We start from the raw sequence: 21,401 nt of genomic DNA on the forward strand, positions 1-21,401 counted from the left end.
TAACTCTCAGTGTCTCGGATTCATGGTATGAATATACGAGTTTCCGCTCTTCGAGAAGAGGAATATTGTATTAAAGTTTGCCCTTCGTCCTAAGGTGGAGGGGAGAAGACATTTAATTTGGAGATATGGTCACTTTGACTGACCTTTTTTTTGGGGTTATCTTATGTAATTAACAATATGAATGATAATTGTACTTATGTTGCATTAATCACGAACAAGCGATACAAAATGCAAAACAACCAGTCTTTAAGAAAAGCAACCTAGTACTGAAGGACATTTTTAAGAAATAAATTAGCAAGTTTACTTAGGCACAGGTACATAAGTACAGTGCAAAGCACCCACAGGGGGGCGGGTTATTTTGCACTGTACTTATGTGCTCGAGAAAGGATGTCTCCTCTGGAGTTTACCTGGAGTTTACCTGGAGAGAGTTTCGGGGGTCAACGCCCCCGCGGCCCGGTCTGTGACCAGGCCTCCTGGTGGATCAGCGCCTGATCAACCAGGCTGTTGCTGCTGGCTGCACGCAAACCAACGTACGAGCCACAGCCCGGCTGATCAGGAACTGACTTTAGGTGCTTGTCCAGTGCCAGCTGGAAATTCCTCCATTTTCTACAACATTGCAAGCTCCTGATGATCTGTTGATTGCAACACGAAAGGCCTAAAGCTATCATTCAACCCCCCTCCCGTGATTGTTTTGCATGGTACTTATGTGTATCTATCTAAATAAGCTTATTAATTTATTCCTTAAAAAGTTCTTCAATGTCAGGTTACTTTTATTATAGACATGGTTTTATGTTGAGCAAATATAAGACACGTAACCTAACGAAACACAATATATAAGTAACATAAGTTAACCTTACTCCGCCAGCGGTTGATATGGGACTGACGCGCCTTTATTTGCATTCGACTCGTCTTTATTTAATATGAAAGAATAGATAAAAAAATGCAGCTACTTAGAAGATCCGGTCATCTTGAGAAATCAGGATCAATCAACCTAAAGTCAGTGCCGGATCAGCCGGGCTGTGGTTCGTATGTTGGACTACGTGCGGCCAGCGGTAACAGCCTGGTTGATGAGGCCCTGATCCACCGGAAGGCTTGGTCGGAGACCGGGCCGCGGGGGCGTTGATCCCGGGAATAACCTCCAGGTAACAGTTAATATTGACGTTCCTGCCTCATTACAGCGAGCAAATAGAGGCGCAACTAGACCTATATCTACCGCTGGCAGAGTAAAGTTATTTTCAGTTGGTTTTCGATATACTATTAGGTTTTATACTTCTACGTGCATAACATAGAACAATGTTCATGACTAAACCTAAAACTGGGGAGTTCTAGAAATAAATTTTCACCTAACTCACAAAAGGGCCGTATCGCCATCAGTTTAGTTTAAGATGTTTATTATGCACCCCATACCTGTCCTGTGGGCGGTAGTCAAAAGATTACAAAGGTACATAATGGGTCCAGGGACTGGACCCCAAGGTTTTGATAGCTGAACAAGTTACAAAGGTAATAAACTCCAGGTAGATTTGGTCACAATCATGACAAGTTACAAAGGTAATAAACTCCAGGTAGATTTGGTCACAATCATGACAAGTTACAAAGGTAATAAACTCCAGGTAGATTTGGTCACAATCATGACAAGTTACAAAGGTAATAAACTCCAGGTAGATTTGGTCACAATCATGACAAGTTACAAAGGTAATAAACTCCAGGTAGATTTGGTCACAATCATGACAAGTTACAAAGGTAATAAACTCCAGGTAGATCTGGTCACAATCATGCATCAATACCAGAAATAGGTCACTTTGTCTGACTTTTATGGGTTATCGTAGGTAATTTATGTATGATAATTGTACTTATGTGTACATGTACTTAAATGAACTTTCTCTCTTCCAAAAGTGAGAAACTCGTCTCATGTCTCCGTGCATAACGCGAGTCATCCAAGTAATACAACCCACCACAGTGGGTTCAGTAACACAACCCACCACAGTGGGTTCAGTAACAACCCACCACAGTGGGTTCAGTAGCACAACCCACCACAGTGGGTTCAGTAGCACAACCCACAGTGGGTTCAGTAGCACAACCCACCACAGTGGGTTCAGTAGCACAACCCACCACAGTGGGTTCAGTAGCACAACCCACCACAGTGGGTTCAGTAGCACAACCCACAGTGGGTTCAGTAGCACAACCCACCACAGTGGGTTCAGTAGCACAACCCACCACAGTGGGTTCAGTAGTTCAACCCACCACAGTGGGTTCAGCAGCACAACCCACAGTGGGTTCAGTAGCACAACCCACCACAGTGGGTTCAGTAGCACAACCCACCACAGTGGGTTCAGTAGCACAACCCACCACAGTGGGTTCAGTAGCACAACCCACCACAGTGGGTTCAGTAGTTCAACCCACCACAGTGGGTTCAGTAGCACAACCCACCACAGTGGGTTCAGTAGCACAACCCACCACAGTGGGTTCAGTAGCACAACCCACCACAGTGGGTTCAGTAGCACAACCCACCACAGTGGGTTCAGTAGCACAACCCACCACAGTGGGTTCAGTAGTTCAACCCACCACAGTGGGTTCAGTAACACAACCCATCACAGTGGGTTCAGTAGCACAACCCACCACAGTGGGTTCTGTAGCACAACCCACCACAGTGGGTTCAGTAGCACAACCCACCACAGTGGGTTCAGTAACACAACCCACGACAGTGGGTTCAGTAGTTCAACCCACCACAGTGGGTTCAGTAGCACAACCCACCACAGTGGGTTCCGTAGCACAACCCACCACAGTGGGTTCAGTAGCACAACCCACCACAGTGGGTTCAGTAACACAACCCACCACAGTGGGTTCAGTAACAACCCACCACAGTGGGTTCAGTAACACAACCCACCACAGTGGGTTCAGTAGCACAACCCACCACAGTGGGTTCAGTAACATAACCCACCACAGTGGGTTCAGTAACAACCCACCACAGTGGGTTCAGTAGCACAACCCACCACAGTGGGTTCAGTAGCACAACCCACCACAGTGGGTTCAGTAGCACAACCCACCACAGTGGGTTCAGTAACACAACCCACCACAGTGGGTTCAGTAGCACAACCCACTACAGTGGGTTCCGTAGCACAACCCACAGTGGGTTCAGTAGCACAACCCACCACAGTGGGTTCAGTAACAACCCACCACAGTGGGTTCAGTAGCACAACCCACCACAGTGGGTTCAGTAGCACAACCCACCACAGTGGGTTCAGTAACACAACCCACCACAGTGGGTTCAGTAACAACCCACCACAGTGGGTTCAGTAGCACAACCCACCACAGTGGGTTCAGTAGCACAACCCACCACAGTGGGTTCAGTAGCACAACCCACCACAGTGGGTTCAGTAACAACCCACCACAGTGGGTTCAGTAGCACAACCCACCACAGTGGGTTCAGTAGCACAACCCACCACAGTGGGTTCAGTAGCACAACCCACCACAGTGGGTTCAGTAACACAACCCACCACAGTGGGTTCAGTAGCACAACCCACTACAGTGGGTTCCGTAGCACAACCCACAGTGGGTTCAGTAGCACAACCCACCACAGTGGGTTCAGTAACAACCCACCACAGTGGGTTCAGTAGCACAACCCACCACAGTGGGTTCAGTAGCACAACCCACCACAGTGGGTTCAGTAACACAACCCACCACAGTGGGTTCAGTAACAACCCACCACAGTGGGTTCAGTAGCACAACCCACCACAGTGGGTTCAGTAGCACAACCCACCACAGTGGGTTCAGTAGCACAACCCACCACAGTGGGTTCAGTAACAACCCACCACAGTGGGTTCAGTAGCACAACCCACCACAGTGGGTTCAGTAGCACAACCCACCACAGTGGGTTCAGTCTTCCCATGCTCTGGGCTCAATGTTTTGCGTGTGACGTCACCAGTTACGGAAATGGCAGATCCAAGATGGCTGCGGATCTCCAGAAATTCCTGTTCAAATCCAAGTTTTTGAGGAAATGGGAGGAAGCGCGGGTGTTAGTGGTAGTGGTAGTGTTGTTAAGTTACTCGTTGGTGTGTGCAGAGGGACAGGAGTGCAGTTTAGAGTGCGAGCACGGCCACTGTGTGGACACCAAGTGTATATGTGACCCAGGCTGGAAGGGTTCGCTCTGTCAGTGGTGTGAAGGAAGGGTCAGGTGAGTGCTCATTTTCACCCACCTCCCTTCCTCATTTATATCCCCCCTCCTCTTCTCTTCCCCTTTCTCTCATTTTCTCAACCTTATCTCCGTTTGTCTCCTCATTTGCTGTCTGTGCAACACGTCTTCCGCATAGAACTAGTCCTCCCATCAGGAATCACGTAGTTTTCCCCTCCCTTATTATTATTCCAAAGGGGACCTGTTTTTTGAGTTTAGGTACACGATATGGAAATATTATGATTCCTAACCATGTCATCCCTCCCCATTTCTTTCTCCCATTTCCTTACCTCCAGCTGGAAGTTCAACCCATTACCCATTTGCTCTTCTTGTCATCATCTGTTTTATCAAAACTTGTGTTGGCATAGAATTAGGGGAGATATAATTGAAGTGTACAGATGGAAAACAGGAATAAATAAAGGGGACATAAATAACTTGTTGAATATAGATTTGTGTTGAATTTTTTTAGATCTACAAAAGCTATAGGTTTGGCAGTAGAGTTGTAGACGAGTAGAACAAATTTATGCGTAGTGTCATTGAAGCGAGAACCTCAATAAGCTTTAAGTATAGTCTGAAAGGGTACATGTGTAGGTAAGGACCCTAATGGAAATACAAGGAGCCCATTGGCAATAAGTCACTGACTTTTTGGGGGGTTATCCTAGGTAATTTACGTACATGTTACTATGTATGATAATTTTTCCTAAATAAACATAAATGGCTGTAAGTAAGTTTATTTAGGCACAGGTACACATAACTACAATTATCATACATAGTGTAGATTATCTAGGATAACCCACAAAATTCAAAGAGGCATTTCCACTGGAGCCCTTGTATTTCCACTGGGGTCCTTGTATTTCCACTGGGGTTCTTGTATTTCCACTGGGGTCCTTGTATTTCCACTGGGGTCCTTGTATTTCCACTGGGGTCCTTGTATTTCCACCAGGGTCCTTGTATTTCCACCGGGGTCCTTGTATTTCCACTGGGGTCCTTGTATTTTCACTGGGGTCCTTATATTTCCACTGGGGTCCTTGTATTTTCACTGGGGTCCTTGTATTTCCACAGGGGTCCTTGTATTTCCACAGGGGTCCTTGTATTTCTGCTGGGGTCCTTGTATTTCCACAGGGGTCCTTGTATTTCCACAGGGGTCCTTGTATTTCCACTGGGGTCCTTGTATTTCCACTGGGGTCCTTGTATTTCCACTGGGGTCCTTGTATTTCCACTGCAGTCCTTGTATTTCCACTGGGGTCCTTGTATTTCCACTGTGGTCCTTGTATTTCCACTGGGGTTCTTGTATCTCTACTGGGGTTCTTGTATTTCCACTGGGGTCCTTGTATTTCCAATGGGGTCCTTGTATTTCCATTGGGGGTCCTTGTATTTCCATTGGGGGTCCTTGTATTTCCATTGGGAGTCCTTATATTTCCATTGGGGTCCTTGTATTTCCACTGGGGTCCTTGTATTTCCACTGGGGCCCTTGTATTTCCACTGGGGTCCTTGTATTTCCATTGGGGTCCTTGTATTTCCATTGGGGGTCATTGTATTTTTATTGAGGGTCATTGTATTTTTATTGGGGTCATTGTATTTCCATTGGGAGTCATTGCATTTCCATTGGGGTCCTTGTATTTTCATGGGATCCTTGTATTTCCATTTTGGTCCTTGTGTTTCCATTGGGGGTCATTGTATTTCCATTGGGATCATTGTATTTCCATTGGGGTCAATGTATTTCTATTGGGGTCCTTGTATTTCCATTGGGATCCTTGTATTTCCACAGGGGTCCTTGTATTTCCACTGGGGTCCTTGTATTTCCATTGAGGTTGTACTGGTTTGTCAGTAAAGTTGTAGATGAGCAGAACAAATTCTTGTGTAGTGTCATTGAAGAAGGAACTTTGGGAAGCTTTAAATATAGTTTGGAAGGGTACATGAGTAGGTATGGAAGGGTATGAGTTGGACCTGCCTATAATTAATCAGTAGGCCTTCTGCAGTATTCCTACATTCCTGTGCAGAATTATCTGCTCTTCTTGTCCTCATTTGCTTTAAGATTAAATTTTTTCATTATTTCTTGATCAAAGGAACTGGAGCTACCCTCCTCCTCCCTTGGATAAGTAAATAAGTACTTACTTGCTTATTTCCTCCTCCTTGGATCAAATCTGATTCCATTTTCCAGTTAATGTTTAACTTCCTACTGGCTTAGCACTTCTCCATAAATGTAATACGTAGTTTGCTGTTCTGATCTTCATCCAATGTACACATGTACAGTGTGCATTTGTAAATATCAATAAATATGTGCACATGTAAATATCAGTATGTGCACATGTAAATATCAATAAATATATGAACCTTGAATATTAATTGTGCACATGTAAATATAAGGGTTAAAAATCCGTACGAAATCTTATCTTATCTTACATGTAAACTAATTATAGTAATGTGAACTGTCAGTGGGAGTACCAAGATGTTGGTGAAGGGCTTTTGATTCAGGGAAATGAAGTTGTTCTTCCTTGAGTCAAACCTGATTACCACTCATACCCCAAGTCCTGTATCAGACTTGTGGGCTTAGTGCTTATCCATAAGTATTAATAATATGAAATGTGCAGTTGTCAACAGTATTAATAATGTCTGTATGTGAACATTGGAAAGTTGACTTAATTTGCACATGTAAAAAGGTATATACTATAATGTGTGTACATATGTACAAAGGTATATGTAGAAAAGTATAATTGATATGCAGATGAGTTGTAAGAATGTGGGAATAGTAAGAAAGTTTATTATACATAGGTACACTTAAGTACAATTATCATACATTGTGTAAATCACTGAGGATAACCCAAAAAAGTCAGACAAAGTGACTTAGGGATGTGGAAATGTGTTGTAGGGGCATGGAAATACATTGTAGGGATGCAGAAATGAGTTGCAGGGATGTGGAAATGTGTTGTAGGGGTGTGGGAATGAGTTGTAAGGGTGTGGGAATGAGTTGTAAGGGTGTGGGAAATAATCAGCATTCCAAAAAGCTGGAACTCAAACATCTAGGTTGGTAGTAAAGCCAGGAGATGGAGCTCAAACCCCCTCAAGCAGCAAGCAGTCAGAGGCTGGGCCTCAGCTTAAGTAGCAGGTTCAGAAGCTATAAGTAAATATAAACAAACATAGGCTAGTATGTAGGTTTATTTAGGTACAGGTATGCATAGTCTTAACAATCATTATACATAGTAACATATGTGTAAATTACTTAGGGTAACCCCAAAGTATTGAAGTGACCAGATATAGTTGAATTCCCCCTAGAGTTTGACTCCTGGATGAGCTGCGTGCCAGGTTCAGAAGCTGAAGGGCGTTTTACATAAACAGAGCTTGGTCAATGAGTAGTAGGGCTAAGAAATGGATCAACACCTTCAATAGGCCAAAGAACTGGAGTTCAACCTACTAAAGAGCAAAGTGTGAGGTTCAAAAGCTGGCACTCCGCTGTTGTTATTAGGGACACCTACTGGTGATAATTATAATACACGTAACTAAAATACATATGTTAAAATATAAGATGCTTGGAAAATGGTGAAAGGTCCCAAAGTTTACCCATTCCTTGTGTACAGTATTTGCATGATGTCCAACTGCATAAAGTTTGTAATGTTATTTATCTAACTCTAAAAAAAAGAAGACATGTACTGTATATAGCATAACAAACATTATTTTATGAACTGCTTTAATCACAGTATTGTGGCTTTTATTCTTCATTTTATGGCATAATCTTTTGTCTTGTAGTAATACAGTACAGTGGACCCCCGCATAACGATCACCTCCGAATGCGACCAATTATGTAAGTGTATTTATGTAAGTGCGTTTGTACGTGTATGTTTGGGGCTGTGAAATGGACTAATCTACTTCACAATATTCCTTATGGGAACAAATTCGGTCAGTACTGGCACCTGAACATACTTCTGGAGTGAAAAAATATCGTTAACCGGGGGTCCACTGTATTCTCATAGGATGCATTTCCTAACAGTCTTCTTTCTGACCCACAGATTATGGTCCAATTCAAGTGTGATAACGGATGGGTCAGGGAATTACTCCACGGATACACAATGTACGTGGTTGATTGATGCTGGCCGGCCCAATACCTCCATCCGTCTCCATTTTGACCATTTTGCCACGGAATGTTCGTGGGACCATTTATATGTTTTTGATGGCGACAGTATTTATGACCCCCTCCTAGCTGTTTTCAGGTTAGTTGTAGTCCAATATTTTGTATGGACTGCTTTCTTTTGTAGAGTAGGGCATACTGGGTAGAGTATATATATGTTTATCATTTGCCTTATGTTTGCTTCACACCTGTGCCTTCCACTCAAAATAAATAAATAAATAAAACTCAAGGTACTTGCAGTCCATTCTTCAAGACCTTTAACTTTTTGTACCTCTTTTCACTTCTGGCATGCACTTGCAGTCATTTCTTTGTAGGAAATTGTGCATATTCATGGGGGATTGTGTACCTGAAGGTACAGTGAATACCAAATTAACGAAAAGCATTAGTGACCATAGGTTAATTAAAAAAAGTTTGTCACAAAGTATATTTTGAAGGCTATCATTCTAATAACAATGTATGAAGTATGCACTTAATTTTGGTGTATTGATAATGTGATGATGGTGTTGGTGATGGTATTGTGTTGGTGTTGTGGAGAAGCCAGATGGAGGCACAGTTATGGCCTTTCTTTTTGTTGATTTTGCTAAGAAGTCTTCATGTCATTATTTATTTGTGGTTACTGGAACAGCAATGCTTGTGGTTTGTCTAAAATAAAATGGTTTAAGGATAAATATTTTTTATATTATAAAGATATAATTTTAAGTTATTTGTAAATACATGTACTTTTTTATATTCTCTATATATTAATCCATCTTTTAATTGGCAGTGGGATGGTGGTCCAAGATGATTATCGTGTTCCACACATACCAGAAGTGGTAGCCAGGTCAGGCTATGCATTGCTCTACTTTTATTCTGATGCAGCATATAACCTTACAGGATTCTCAATATCTTATAGGTAAGTTAATACACAGGCACGATCATTAATTCTTGGCAAATTATAATACTGTACCTGACAGTTTTACCACTTAATCAGATTTCTTGTAAGGATATTTGTACATCTGTGTCACATTTAGTTAGGAATTAAATAGGCTTAATACATATGGAGGATCCATGGACAAATGTATACTGAAAGTTTTTCTTTTTAAATTTAGTAATTTGTGCAGGAGAAGGGGTTACTAGCCCCTTGCTCCCGGCATTTTAGTTGCCTCTTACAACACGCATGGCTTACGGAGGAAGAATTCTGTTCCACTTCCCCATGGAGATAAGAGGAAATAAACAAGAACAAGCACTAGAAAGAAAATAGAAAAAAACCAGAAGGATGTGTGTATATATGCTTGTATACATTTATGTGTAGTGTGACCTAAGTGTAAGAAGAAGTAGCAAGACGTACCTGAAATCTTGCATGTTTATGAGACAGAAAAAAGACACCAGCAATCCTACCATCATGTAAAACAATTACAGGCTTTCATATTACACTCACTTGGCAGGATGGTAGTACCTCCCTGGGCAGTTGCTGTTTACCAACCTACCACCTAGATACAGTGTACACGTATTGTACTATTTTTTAAAGCGTAGTTCACCATTTACATTAATAAACAAAAGTGTGGTTTTGATCTAACGGGATTTTTGCCTTGCAGTTACTTTTAATTACAGAAAAAATGCTACTGTATATGTATAAGCATATGTGTATGTATTTGTTTGTATGGAGGTACAATTTATGGTGGTAATCACACTGTGTGATCTAATTTATATGTTCATAAAATTTGGAACAATTTGTGGTGTGAATATGATGCAGAGAATTAGGAGCACATAAATTAGATGATATGGGGTTACAAAAAGAATAATTAAAAGGGCAGAAGAAGGGTTATTCAGGTGGTTTGGCCATTTACATTTATAAAGGATGGAGCAGAATAAGGTGATAGTTTTTATATAAATCTTCGCACTTGAGTCCTGGACGTAGGAAGTACAGTGCCTGAAGTTGGAAAGGATGGGTGAGGATGTTTCTGCTTTGAGGGTCTTGTGAATTGTGATGCACACTTCTGGGAAGACAGCTTTTAAATGAATGACAGTGAATGTCCTCTTTTTTTCTTTTTTTTTTTTCTTTTTATGGTTACCTTACCTTGGTGGATGATGGTCAGTGTAGTAAAAAAAAAAAAAAAGATTACCACATATCTTTGATATTTTGCTCCTTCTGGGATCTTTCCTTTCTTGAGGTTGTTTGCCTTGTATATTTTCTTCAAGAATTTCATATATTTTCATGTACAGATAAAGACATTAAATTAAGGAGAACTTGAAATATTTGTTAAATTTTTTTACACACAGGTTTTGTTGTAGAAAGAGTGAAGATTACTGCAAGTAAGAGTGATAAAGGCCAGAGCATTGAGAAACTATTTGTTGCAGGACCATGTTATAGCACTTTCAGTGTATACTTTAGAATGAAGAAGAGGATTATCATGATGGAAAAATTTTAATTGAAAATATTTAAAGATCAGGTTCTTAATCTGTTCTGTACACTAAAATAACATGTATTAAGGCAAAAGATATGGGAGATGGTGTAAAATAAGCCCTTGGAAAGTGGAGACATCATTTATGTCAACATCCAGTGTTTCCTGGCTCTGATCTTCTACTTGCTGGAGCAAAAGTAGATGGCTTCACAAGTTAACTAGTTATTGTCCTGCTGGAAGTGATGGGTTGTAATGGCTATTATGAGCATGCAGTCTGCAAGGAGTGGTAGCCTGACTGACCTTGTAATCACCAGTAAAGGTTTGTCTCATTCTGGACTGCAGGAGTACAAAAATTTAGAAAATGGTCAAAGGTATGTACAACATAAGAATGTAGAGTTAAAATATATGTAGCATACAGTTAAGAGAGTTTACAGCTTTAATGCAGAGTTATGAATGTACATTTTGGCCATCAGAGTTGATGGGTGCCCCAGTACTATGGTCGGGGACGAATGCTCAGGCCGTGGTGCATGTTTGGAGGGATACTGCACCTGTGATGCTGGCTGGGGAGGTCTTGCCTGCTCTGTCCCAGTATGTCCTGAAGGTTGTTCAGGAAATGGTCTATGCAACCCTGAAGAGCACCGTTGTCAGTGTCATCCTGGCTACACTGGTTTGTATCTGTATTTGGAATCTTCTTTCTATTTATTTTAAAAATAAGTTCTTAGAAGACCAACACATCTAGTGGCCTGAATTTTTGTGGAATTATAGAATTTTGTATTGTATGTCATGTGTGTTTTTAATTTTAAATTACGAGATTTGTGTATTTTGAAAGTTCCCAGTGGCTGTATTACTGTACTACCTCCTCTTAGATCCCTTTCCTTTTGTTTATCACAATATTCATGAAGAGGTCTTTGTCATTGTCCTTTCTGTATTTTTTTTTTTTACATAGTTTTGATTTTATAACCTTTTGTTTTTGTTATTGATTTTTTTTTTTTCAAAAAGTCGGCTGTCTCCCACCGAGGCAGGGTGACCCAAAGAGAAAGAAAATCCCCCCCAAAAAATACTTTCATCATCATTCAACACTTTCACCTCACTCATACATAATCACTGTCTAGGCAGAGGCACCCAAATCAACAGTTTAGAAGCATATATAAAGATATATAACATATCCCTCCAAACTGCCAATATCTCAAACTCCTCTTTGAAAGTGCAGGCATTGTACTTTCCATTTCCAGTACTCAAGTCCAGCTGTATAAAAATAACCGGTTTCCTTGAATCCCTTCACTAAATATTACCCTGCTCGCACTCCAACAGCTCGTCATGTCCCAAAAACCAGTCGCCTCCATTCACTCCTATCTAACACGCTCACTCACACTTGCTGTTATATACCAATAAATCTTTCCTGAGTATTTACAGAAATTTTATGAAATTGTACTGTACAGTATGTGGCTATGTTTCCTCTTTTTTTTCCATCACTGTTATATAAATTGTCTTCAGTTTTTCTTCATATTTCATGCTACTTAACAATGTTTTATCACATAATCTATGTTATTTGCATAGCTTGTTAGTTCTTTCTCCCATTAACATAACATGGTACTTGCCTACATAAAATTTCATCATCCATGAAACACTTCATTTTCAAATTTATCCAAGTGTTTGTGCAGGGATTGTAATTTTTATTACTGTACTTATTTAACATGGTTTTTTACATCATCCAGGTACATGTTTATATAGTTTTTATTCCTTTCACAAGTCGTTTATGTTACTAACATCAGGGCATATGTCCCTGTTGGTGATATTTTTCCATGTGGACATTTTCCCTTTTGTATATATTCTGTATCTGGAAATGGTGAGAGATTTTAAAAGGAATTGGTTATTTGTATCCTTCAAAGGTGCAGACTGCAGCCAGGTGATTGAGGAGGGTTGGTGGGAGGTGGTGGGGCATGACATCACCAGCCAGCTGAACCATCCTGACCCTGCTTCTGTATTATTAGAAAGATCATCACATGCCACTGTTCTCATTGATGATGCAATATGGGTTATTGGTGGCTACTCTTTCACTGAGCGCCCATTCCTTGTGAAATACAATATCACAGGTATGTCATATTATCCTCTTTTATATGTTTTTTCATTGCAGCATTACCATATTTTAATATATCTATAATTTTCGATTGCTAACAAGGCAGTTTATAGCACTATCACCTTTTTTTTTATGTCTGTAAAGGTCCTTATGTTTCTTAGAATGAAAAATTACTGTGCTTTTATTTACTCTAAGTGAGAAAAATATTCTCTAGTAATACAGTAGTGGCAGTTTATGTAATTTCTTTTCCTCAGTTGCTGAAATATTTTCTTGTTTGAAAGTACAGTATGGTATGTTTTTGTTTGGAAAAGTTAGGTTAATTAGACTGAACAGTACACACATTTGTTTATTTGAAATTGGTGAGCAATAGTTTTAATATCTTCAATTTTCTTAGGATTGAATTACAGGTATGAATATTACTTTTCCTTGGTTAGTTTTTTAATACATTTATTCTTTATGTATGTTCATTTTATGCCTGTTTAGAAGTCATATTTGTTTGATAACAGTTGGTCAAAAATTATAGATTTAACGTTTATGATTTTCTTAAGACTGATTCATAATTTTTTTCTTCGTTAATTTTCTGTGAAATGTATTGATATTTTGTGTATGTTCTCTTTTATGCATGTGTGGGGAGTTCCCATTTTTTTTTTTAGTAAAGATTAGTTAAGAATTATAGATTTACTACATAAGGATAACTATATTTAAGACCAAGAAAAAGATGGGAAGCAATGGATAAAGAATTTTTTTAGCCTTATCCACAGGAAGAACAAGAGGCCATAGTTGTAAATGAGAAATAATAATGTTGAAAGTTTGCAGAATTGGAAATTTGTATGTATTTTACATATAGAGACTTGAGAGGATATAGTAAATGGTACAACCAATGGAAAGTTAAAAAAAAATTAGGATGAGCTGAACACTGACAACCGTACATTGAGCATAGCTTTGCTTCTGTCAGTGACTATACATATGTAAGCATAGTTACTAGGAGAGGTTTGGAGAAAGGAACCGCACAACACTGGGATACAGGGAAAACTCGGAGGTATTTGCAAGGTGGGCAGGTTTTTTTGTGAAATTGATAAAACTAAAATGAGAGGATACAGATTTCTCTTTTTTAACATATCAACCACCTATGAAAAAGAAGAAAACTATACAGTTTATCTTCTTACATTTAGTAATTTATACAGAAAAGGCTACTAGTCCCTTGCTCTCTGAATTTTAGTTGCCTCTTACAACACACATGGCTTACAGAGGAAGAATTCTTTTCCACTTCCCCATGGATCTCCATGGGATAAAGATGTAAGCTAAAAATAAAAATAAACCAAATAGATGAAGATGGATAGAGCTTCACTGTTAAAGCAGCATGCAATTAGACTGCCCTGGAGAAGGAAGCAGTGGAATTGAACTTGATTTCAGATATAAATATAAAGCCCATGGGGCTCTCGAGATGTGCTGGTATTGTCTGAAATGTTATTTATAAATTATGCATTTGGAGGCTACATGTTAAAAACAAGTGGAATTCTAGTTCAACAAAACAGTTTTAAAGTTAAACCATTTCTGCAAACATGTAATAATAAAACTTTTTCACTTTGTTACAATGCTATTTTATTGCATATTTTGTTGATTTAGAACAGCTTGAAGCATTTTCTGACATTTTTTAGCTACAAAATGTAAATTATCACACTTTTATTTGAAACTGCTGCTATAATTGCATTTTATGGGAAAAGTAAGGCAATTCATACTACTTGCCTCAATGCCCTATTGATGCTGCTTGCTACTGCAAACACCCAGTTTTGCAATCGTGTCATTACGATTTCTTGAGTCACCCAGTTTTTCAGCTTAGTAGAGACAAGGGGAAAGAGAGGTGGGTGGGGACGGTGTGGGGGCTGGAGGAAGGCAGGGAGATTGCGACTTTTGAGGTGGTACTCAAAAGCTATAGTTTGAGCGTGTCAAATAAAGTAGGTTAGTACTGTTTATGTACTGTACTCGCAAATTGTATACATATTGTGCCACCACTCTCCTTTGTTTTCACACATTGTATAAGTTGTTGAATGTGGTTGTTCAGTACAGGTATTTAATACTTGTGCCTTTTGTTGCAGATGATAAATGGACCACTGTAGTGAGCACAAGCATAAAGAAACCCGGGCCCCGATACGGCCACACTGCTGTTGTATACAATGTGAGTTTCAGGATTTTTGGTTGTCAGGCATATTGTAGTTTAATTTTTATTTGTCCCATATTTGTCCCATTTCATTTATTTTAAAGATTTTATGTTGTACATAAAATGGTTGCTTAATAAGTTTGGTTATAGCATCAACTTTTATCTGTCTGTGAGTTGTCCCTTCAAGGAAGAGCTTGATATTGAAAGGCTCAATCAAAGAATAGGAGTATCCCTTCCCTGTCTTGGATCAAACCTGATTACCTCCCATTTCCTAGATAATGAAAAATTGGATATTAGATTGGAAGGAGGGAGTATGGAGGAAGTGAATGTGTTCAGATATTTGGAAGTGGACATGTCGGTAGATGGGTATATGAAAGACGAGGTAAACCATAGAACCTATGTGGGGAAAAAGGTGGGTGATGCATTAAGGTATCTGTGGAGACAGACTATTGTCCATTGAGGCAGAGGGGAATGTATGAGTGTATAGATGGTGTTAGGTGCAACTTATATTACAGTATACCTATGTATATTACAGTATGCCTATGTATAAATATAAAACATAGTAAAGGTGATAAATAGCTAATTATTGGAAATACATTTGTACACAGTGCAAGAGATATGATGACTCATTGCTCAGTCCCTAAATACTTTTACTTTAATTTCATTATGGAATTAACTTGGAAATTATATGAAATTTTTTTTGTAACCTATCATCGCTAGATAGTTATTTACAATCATGTCAGTGTAAACTAAAATATTTCTGAAGTAAATTTTTGAAAAAAAAAAAATGGTCTTAATATTTATGTGTGGTATCCCACTGCTGATGCTATACAATTATAGAAATGGCATGCAATTGTTAATCGGCTTTTAATGATACAGTATATTATAAGAAAATGATTAACAGCATATAACTACAAGAAACAACCCTTACAACAAAAACCTGCTGAATAAATGTGAAAATGAGTTATCACATTTACTTGGGGTACCTTTCTATGTTCACTGGGAGGTCAAACTTTCATAGTTTCAAAGAACAGAAGAGTATTTTTAAAGAGTTTTTAGTACATACTGTCGGTGAGTAATTCAAGAATGCGTTTTACTTATTCTTCACAAGTTAACTGTATGATCAGATATTGTGCTGGGCCACAAAGCTGGAGATACAGCCCCAACCCATGAGTGTTCTGGTGTGATCAGATAAGCTAATACATTCTAATATGACATTTCTCTTGCTTTTCTCTAGGGTTCCATATACATGTATGGAGGAATGAAGGAGGATGGGAGTATAACGCGTGAATTATGGCGGCTAGACACTGAATCACTCAAGTGGTCTTTATTGCCTTCTGAACGGGGAGCCAGGATAGGCGGACGAAGCCGGGGTGGAAGAAGGGGCAGACTTAACCGACGTGAGAGGACAAGACGTACTAATCGCAGTGGAAAGAGCAGAGAAGACAAAGAAGAAAATATTAGCAATCGTAAGGACTGGGAAGAGGATGAACATGCTGAAGATCTGAGTATTGAAGATGAAGAACCCATAAATAAGAGTGAGATTGGAGGATGTGCATCAGCTCCTGGTCCATGTGCACCAATTCCCTGTGTAGGTCATGCAGCTGTGGTGGTTCAGAAAGTGAAGAAACAGGTCATGCTAGTGATTTTTGGACATTCATCTAGATATGGCTATTTGAATACTATCCAAGAGTATGACTTTGGTAAGAAATTGAGAATTTTTAGTTAATAAAATTTATATATCAAAGATATGAATTATTATTATTATTATTTTTTTTATTATCACACTGGCCGATTCCCACCAAGGCAGGGTGGCCCGAAAAAGAAAAACTTTCACTATCATTCACTCCATCACTGTCTTGCCAGAAGGGTGCTTTACACTACAGTTTTTAAACTGCAACATTAATACCCCTCCTTCAGAGTGCAGGCACTGTACTTCCCATCTCCAGGACTTAAGTCCAGCCTGCCGGTTTCTCTGAACCCCTTCATAAATGTTACTTTGCTCACACTCCAACAGCATGTCAAGTATTAAAAACCATTTGTCTCCATTCACTCCTATCAAACATGCTCACACATGCCTGCTGGAAGTCCAAGCCCCTCACACACAAAACCTCCTTTACACCCTCCCTCCAACCTTTCCTAGGCCGACTCCTACCCCGCCTTCCTTCCACTACAGACTGATACACTCTTGAAGTCATTCTGTTTCACTCCATTCTCTCTACATGTCCGAACCACCTCAACAACCCTTCCTCAGCCCTCTGGACAACAGTTTTGGTAATCCCGCACCTCCTCCTAACTTCCAAACTACGAATTCTCTGCATTATATTCACACCACACATTGCCCTCAGACATGACATCTCCACTGCCTCCAGCCTTCTCCTCGCTGCAACATTCATCACCCATGCTTCACACCCATATAAGAGCGTTGGTAAAACTATACTCTCATACATTCCCCTCTTTGCCTCCAAGGACAAAGTTCTTTGTCTCCACAGACTCCTAAGTGCACCACTCACCCTTTTCCCCTCATCAATTCTATGATTCATCTGATCTTTCATAGACCCATCTGCTGACATGTCCACTCCCAAATATCTGAATACATTCACCTCCTCCATACTCTCTCCCTCCAATCTGATATCCAATCTTTCATCACCTAATATTTTTGTTATCCTCATAACCTTACTCTTTCCTGTATTCACTTTTAATTTTCTTCTTTTGCATACCCTACCAAATTCATCCACCAATCTCTGCAACTTCTCTTCAGAATCTCCCAAGAGCACAGTGTCATCAGTAAAGAGCAACTGTGACAACTCCCACTTTATGTGTGATTCTTTATCTTTTAACTCCACGGCTCTTGCCAAGACCCTCGCATTTACTTCTCTTACAACCCCATCTATAAATATATTAAACAACCAAGGTGACATCACACATCCTTGTCTAAGGCCTACTTTTACTGGGAAATAATTTCCCTCTTTCCTACATACTCTAACTTGAGCCTCACTATCCTCGTAAAAACTCTTCACTGCTTTCAGTAACCTACCTCCTACACCATACACCTGCAACATCTGCCACATTGCCCCCCTATCCACCCTGTCATATGCCTTTTCCAAATCCATAAATGCCACAAAGACCTCTTTAGCCTTATCTAAATACTGTTCACTTATATGGTTCACTGTAAACACCTGGTCCACACACCCCCTACCTTTCCTAAAGCCTCCTTGTTCATTTGCTATCCTATTTTCCGTCTTACTCTTAATTCTTTCAATAATAACTCTACCATACACTTTACCAGGTATACTCAACAGACTTATCCCCCTGTAATTTTTGCACTCTCTTTTGTCCCCTTTGCCTTTATACAAAGGAACTATGCATGCTCTCTGCCAATCCCTAGGTACCTTACCCTCTTCCGTACATTTATTAAATAATTGCACCAACCACTCCAAAACTATATCCCCACCTGCTTTTAACATTTCTATCTTTATCCCATCAATCCCAGCTGCCTTACCCCCTTTCATTTTACCTACTGCCTCACGAACTTCCCCCACACTCACAACTGGCTCTTCCTCACTCCTACAAGATGTTATTCCTCCTTGCCCTATACACTTAATCACAGCTTCCCTAACTTCATCAACATTTAACAATTCCTCAAAATATTCCCTCCATCTTCCCAATACCTCTAACTCTCCATTTAATAACTCTCCTCTCCTATTTTTAACTGACAAATCCATTTGTTCTCTAGGCTTTCTTAACTTGTTAATCTCACTCCAAAACTTTTTCTTATTTTCAACAAAATTTGTTGATAACATCTCACCTACTCTCTCATTTGCTCTATTTTTACATTGCTTCACCACTCTCTTAGCCTCTCTCTTTTTCTCCATATACTCTTCCCTCCTTGCATCGCTTCTACTTTGTAAAAACTTCTCATATGCTAACTTTTTCTCCCTTACTACTATCTTTACATCATCATTCCACCAATTGCTCCTCTTCCCTCCTGCACCCACTTTCCTGTAACCACAAACTTCTGCTGAACACACTAACAGTACATTTTTAAACCTACCCCATACCTCTTCGACCCCATTGCCTATGCTCTCATTAGCCCATCTATCCTCCAATAGCTGTTTATATCTTACCCTAACTGCCTCCTCTTTTAGTTTATAAACCTTCTCCTCTCTCTTCCCTGATGCTTCTATTCTCCTTGTATCCCATCTACCTTTTACTCTCAGTGTAGCTACAACTAGAAAGTGATCTGATATATCTGTGGCCCCTCTATAAACATGTACATCCTGAAGTCTACTCAACAGTCTTTTATCTACCAATACATAATCCAACAAATTACTGTCATTTCGCCCTACATCATATCTTGTATACTTATTTATCCTCTTTTTCTTAAAATATGTATTACCTATAACTAAACCCCTTTCAATACAAAGTTCAATCAAAGGGCTCCCATTATCATTTACACCTGGCACCCCAAACTTACCTACCACACCCTCTCTAAAAGTTTCTCCTACTTTAGCATTCAGGTTCCCTACCACAATTATTTTTTCAAAAATATATATTTAGAGAAAATGGTAGAGATAGGTAAGAAAAAGAAAAGAGTGATCTTGTTACTGGAAAACAATGAAGTGTAACAAGGTAAAGATGTGTAATTGATGGAATAAAAGAATTAGATTAAAATTTCCAGACAAACAGAGTGACAAAAACTTGAGATATTGAAGGAAAACTGGGGACGACTGGGGAAATGGTGTTTTTAAAAGGACTCTTTTAAAATAATAATGAAGACAGTAATATTGTAGATGGGAATGGAAGAAAGGAAGGAGAGAGATGGGAAGTCAACCACTAATGTGGAAAATTAAAACAGAAGCCTTCATAAAGAAAGATTTTCAGAAAAGTCCAGGAAGAATTGGAGCAGACATAGGTTTGCTGTATAGAAAAGTCTTTTATCTACTCTTGTAGGAGTGAGGAAGAGCCAGTTGTGAGTGTGGGGGAAGTTCGTGAGGCAGTAGGTAAAATGAAAGGGGGTAAGGCAGCCGGGATTGATGGGATAAAGATAGAAATGTTAAAAGCAGGTGGGGATATAGTTTTGGAGTGGTTGGTGCAATTATTTAATAAATGTATGGAAGAGGGTAAGGTACCTAGGGATTGGCAGAGAGCATGCATAGTTCCTTTGTATAAAGGCAAAGGGGATAAAAGAGAGTGCAAAAATTATAGGGGGATAAGTCTGTTGAGTGTACCTGGTAAAGTGTATGGTAGAGTTATAATTGAAAGAATTAAGAGTAAGACGGAGAATAGGATAGCAGATGAACAAGGAGGCTTTAGGAAAGGTAGGGGGTGTGTGGACCAGGTGTTTACAGTGAAACATATAAGTGAACAGTATTTAGATAAGGCTAAAGAGGTCTTTGTGGCATTTATGGATTTGGAAAAGGCGTATGACAGGGTGGATAGGGGGGCAATGTGGCAGATGTTGCAAGTGTATGGTGTAGGAGGTAGGTTACTGAAAGCAGTGAAGAGTTTTTACGAGGATAGTGAGGCTCAAGTTAGAGTATGTAGGAAAGAGGGAAATTTTTTCCCAGTAAAAGTAGGCCTTAGACAAGGATGTGTGATGTCACCGTGGTTGTTTAATATATTTATAGATGGGGTTGTAAGAGAAGTAAATGCGAGGGTTTTGGCAAGAGGCGTGGAGTTAAAAGATAAAGAATCACACACAAAGTGGGAGTTGTCACAGCTGCTCTTTGCTGATGACACTGTGCTCTTGGGAGATTCTGAAGAGAAGTTGCAGAGATTGGTGGATGAATTTGGTAGGGTGTGCAAAAGAAGAAAATTAAAGGTGAATACAGGAAAGAGTAAGGTTATGAGGATAACAAAAAGATTAGGTGATGAAAGATTGAATATCAGATTGGAGGGAGAGAGTATGGAGGAGGTGAACGTATTCAGATATTTGGGAGTGGACGTGTCAGCGGATGGGTCTATGAAAGATGAGGTGAATCATAGAATTGATGAGGGAAAAAGAGTGAGTGGTGCACTTAGGAGTCTGTGGAAACAAAGAACTTTGTCCTTGGAGGCAAAGAGGGGAATGTATGAGAGTATAGTTTTACCAACGCTCTTATATGGGTGTGAAGCGTGGGTGATGAATGTTGCAGCGAGGAGAAGGCTGGAGGCAGTGGAGATGTCATGTCTGAGGGCAGTGTGTGGTGTGAATATAATGCAGAGAATTCGTAGTTTGGAAGTTAGGAGGAGGTGCGGGATTACCAAAACTGTTGTCCAGAGGGCTGAGGAAGGGTTGTTGAGGTGGTTCGGACATGTAGAGAGAATGGAGCGAAACAGAATGACTTCAAGAGTGTATCAGTCTGTAGTGGAAGGAAGGCGGGGTAGGGGTCGGCCTAGGAAGGGTTGGAGGGAGGGGGTAAAGGAGGTTTTGTGTGCGAGGGGCTTGGACTTCCAGCAGGCATGCGTGAGCGTGTTTGATAGGAGTGAATGGAGACAAATGGTTTTTAATA

The 21,401-nt window shown here is 39.9% G+C and overlaps 1 protein-coding gene across 3 annotated transcripts in view; it reads left to right on the forward strand.

Moving 5' to 3' along the window:
• Window positions 1-3,903: 3,903 nt before the first annotated feature.
• Window positions 3,904-21,401, forward strand: part of dsd (attractin-like protein dsd) — an 87,093-nt gene continuing 69,595 nt past the window's right edge. For 2 of the 3 annotated variants that reach the window (XM_070096173.1, XM_070096175.1), the window contains exons 1-7: window positions 3,904-4,171; window positions 8,173-8,373; window positions 9,055-9,183; window positions 11,146-11,339; window positions 12,562-12,765; window positions 14,846-14,925; window positions 16,145-16,610. In XM_070096173.1, the coding sequence (XP_069952274.1) occupies window positions 3,945-4,171; window positions 8,173-8,373; window positions 9,055-9,183; window positions 11,146-11,339; window positions 12,562-12,765; window positions 14,846-14,925; window positions 16,145-16,610 (1,501 nt within the window). In that variant the 5' untranslated portion in view covers window positions 3,904-3,944. The remainder of the gene's footprint in view (window positions 4,172-8,172; window positions 8,374-9,054; window positions 9,184-11,145; window positions 11,340-12,561; window positions 12,766-14,845; window positions 14,926-16,144; window positions 16,611-21,401) is intronic. The other variant, XM_070096174.1, reaches the window with a different exon arrangement.

This window comes from Cherax quadricarinatus, chromosome 52, assembly GCF_038502225.1.
Source record: "Cherax quadricarinatus isolate ZL_2023a chromosome 52, ASM3850222v1, whole genome shotgun sequence".
NCBI lineage: Eukaryota > Metazoa > Arthropoda > Malacostraca > Decapoda > Parastacidae > Cherax > Cherax quadricarinatus.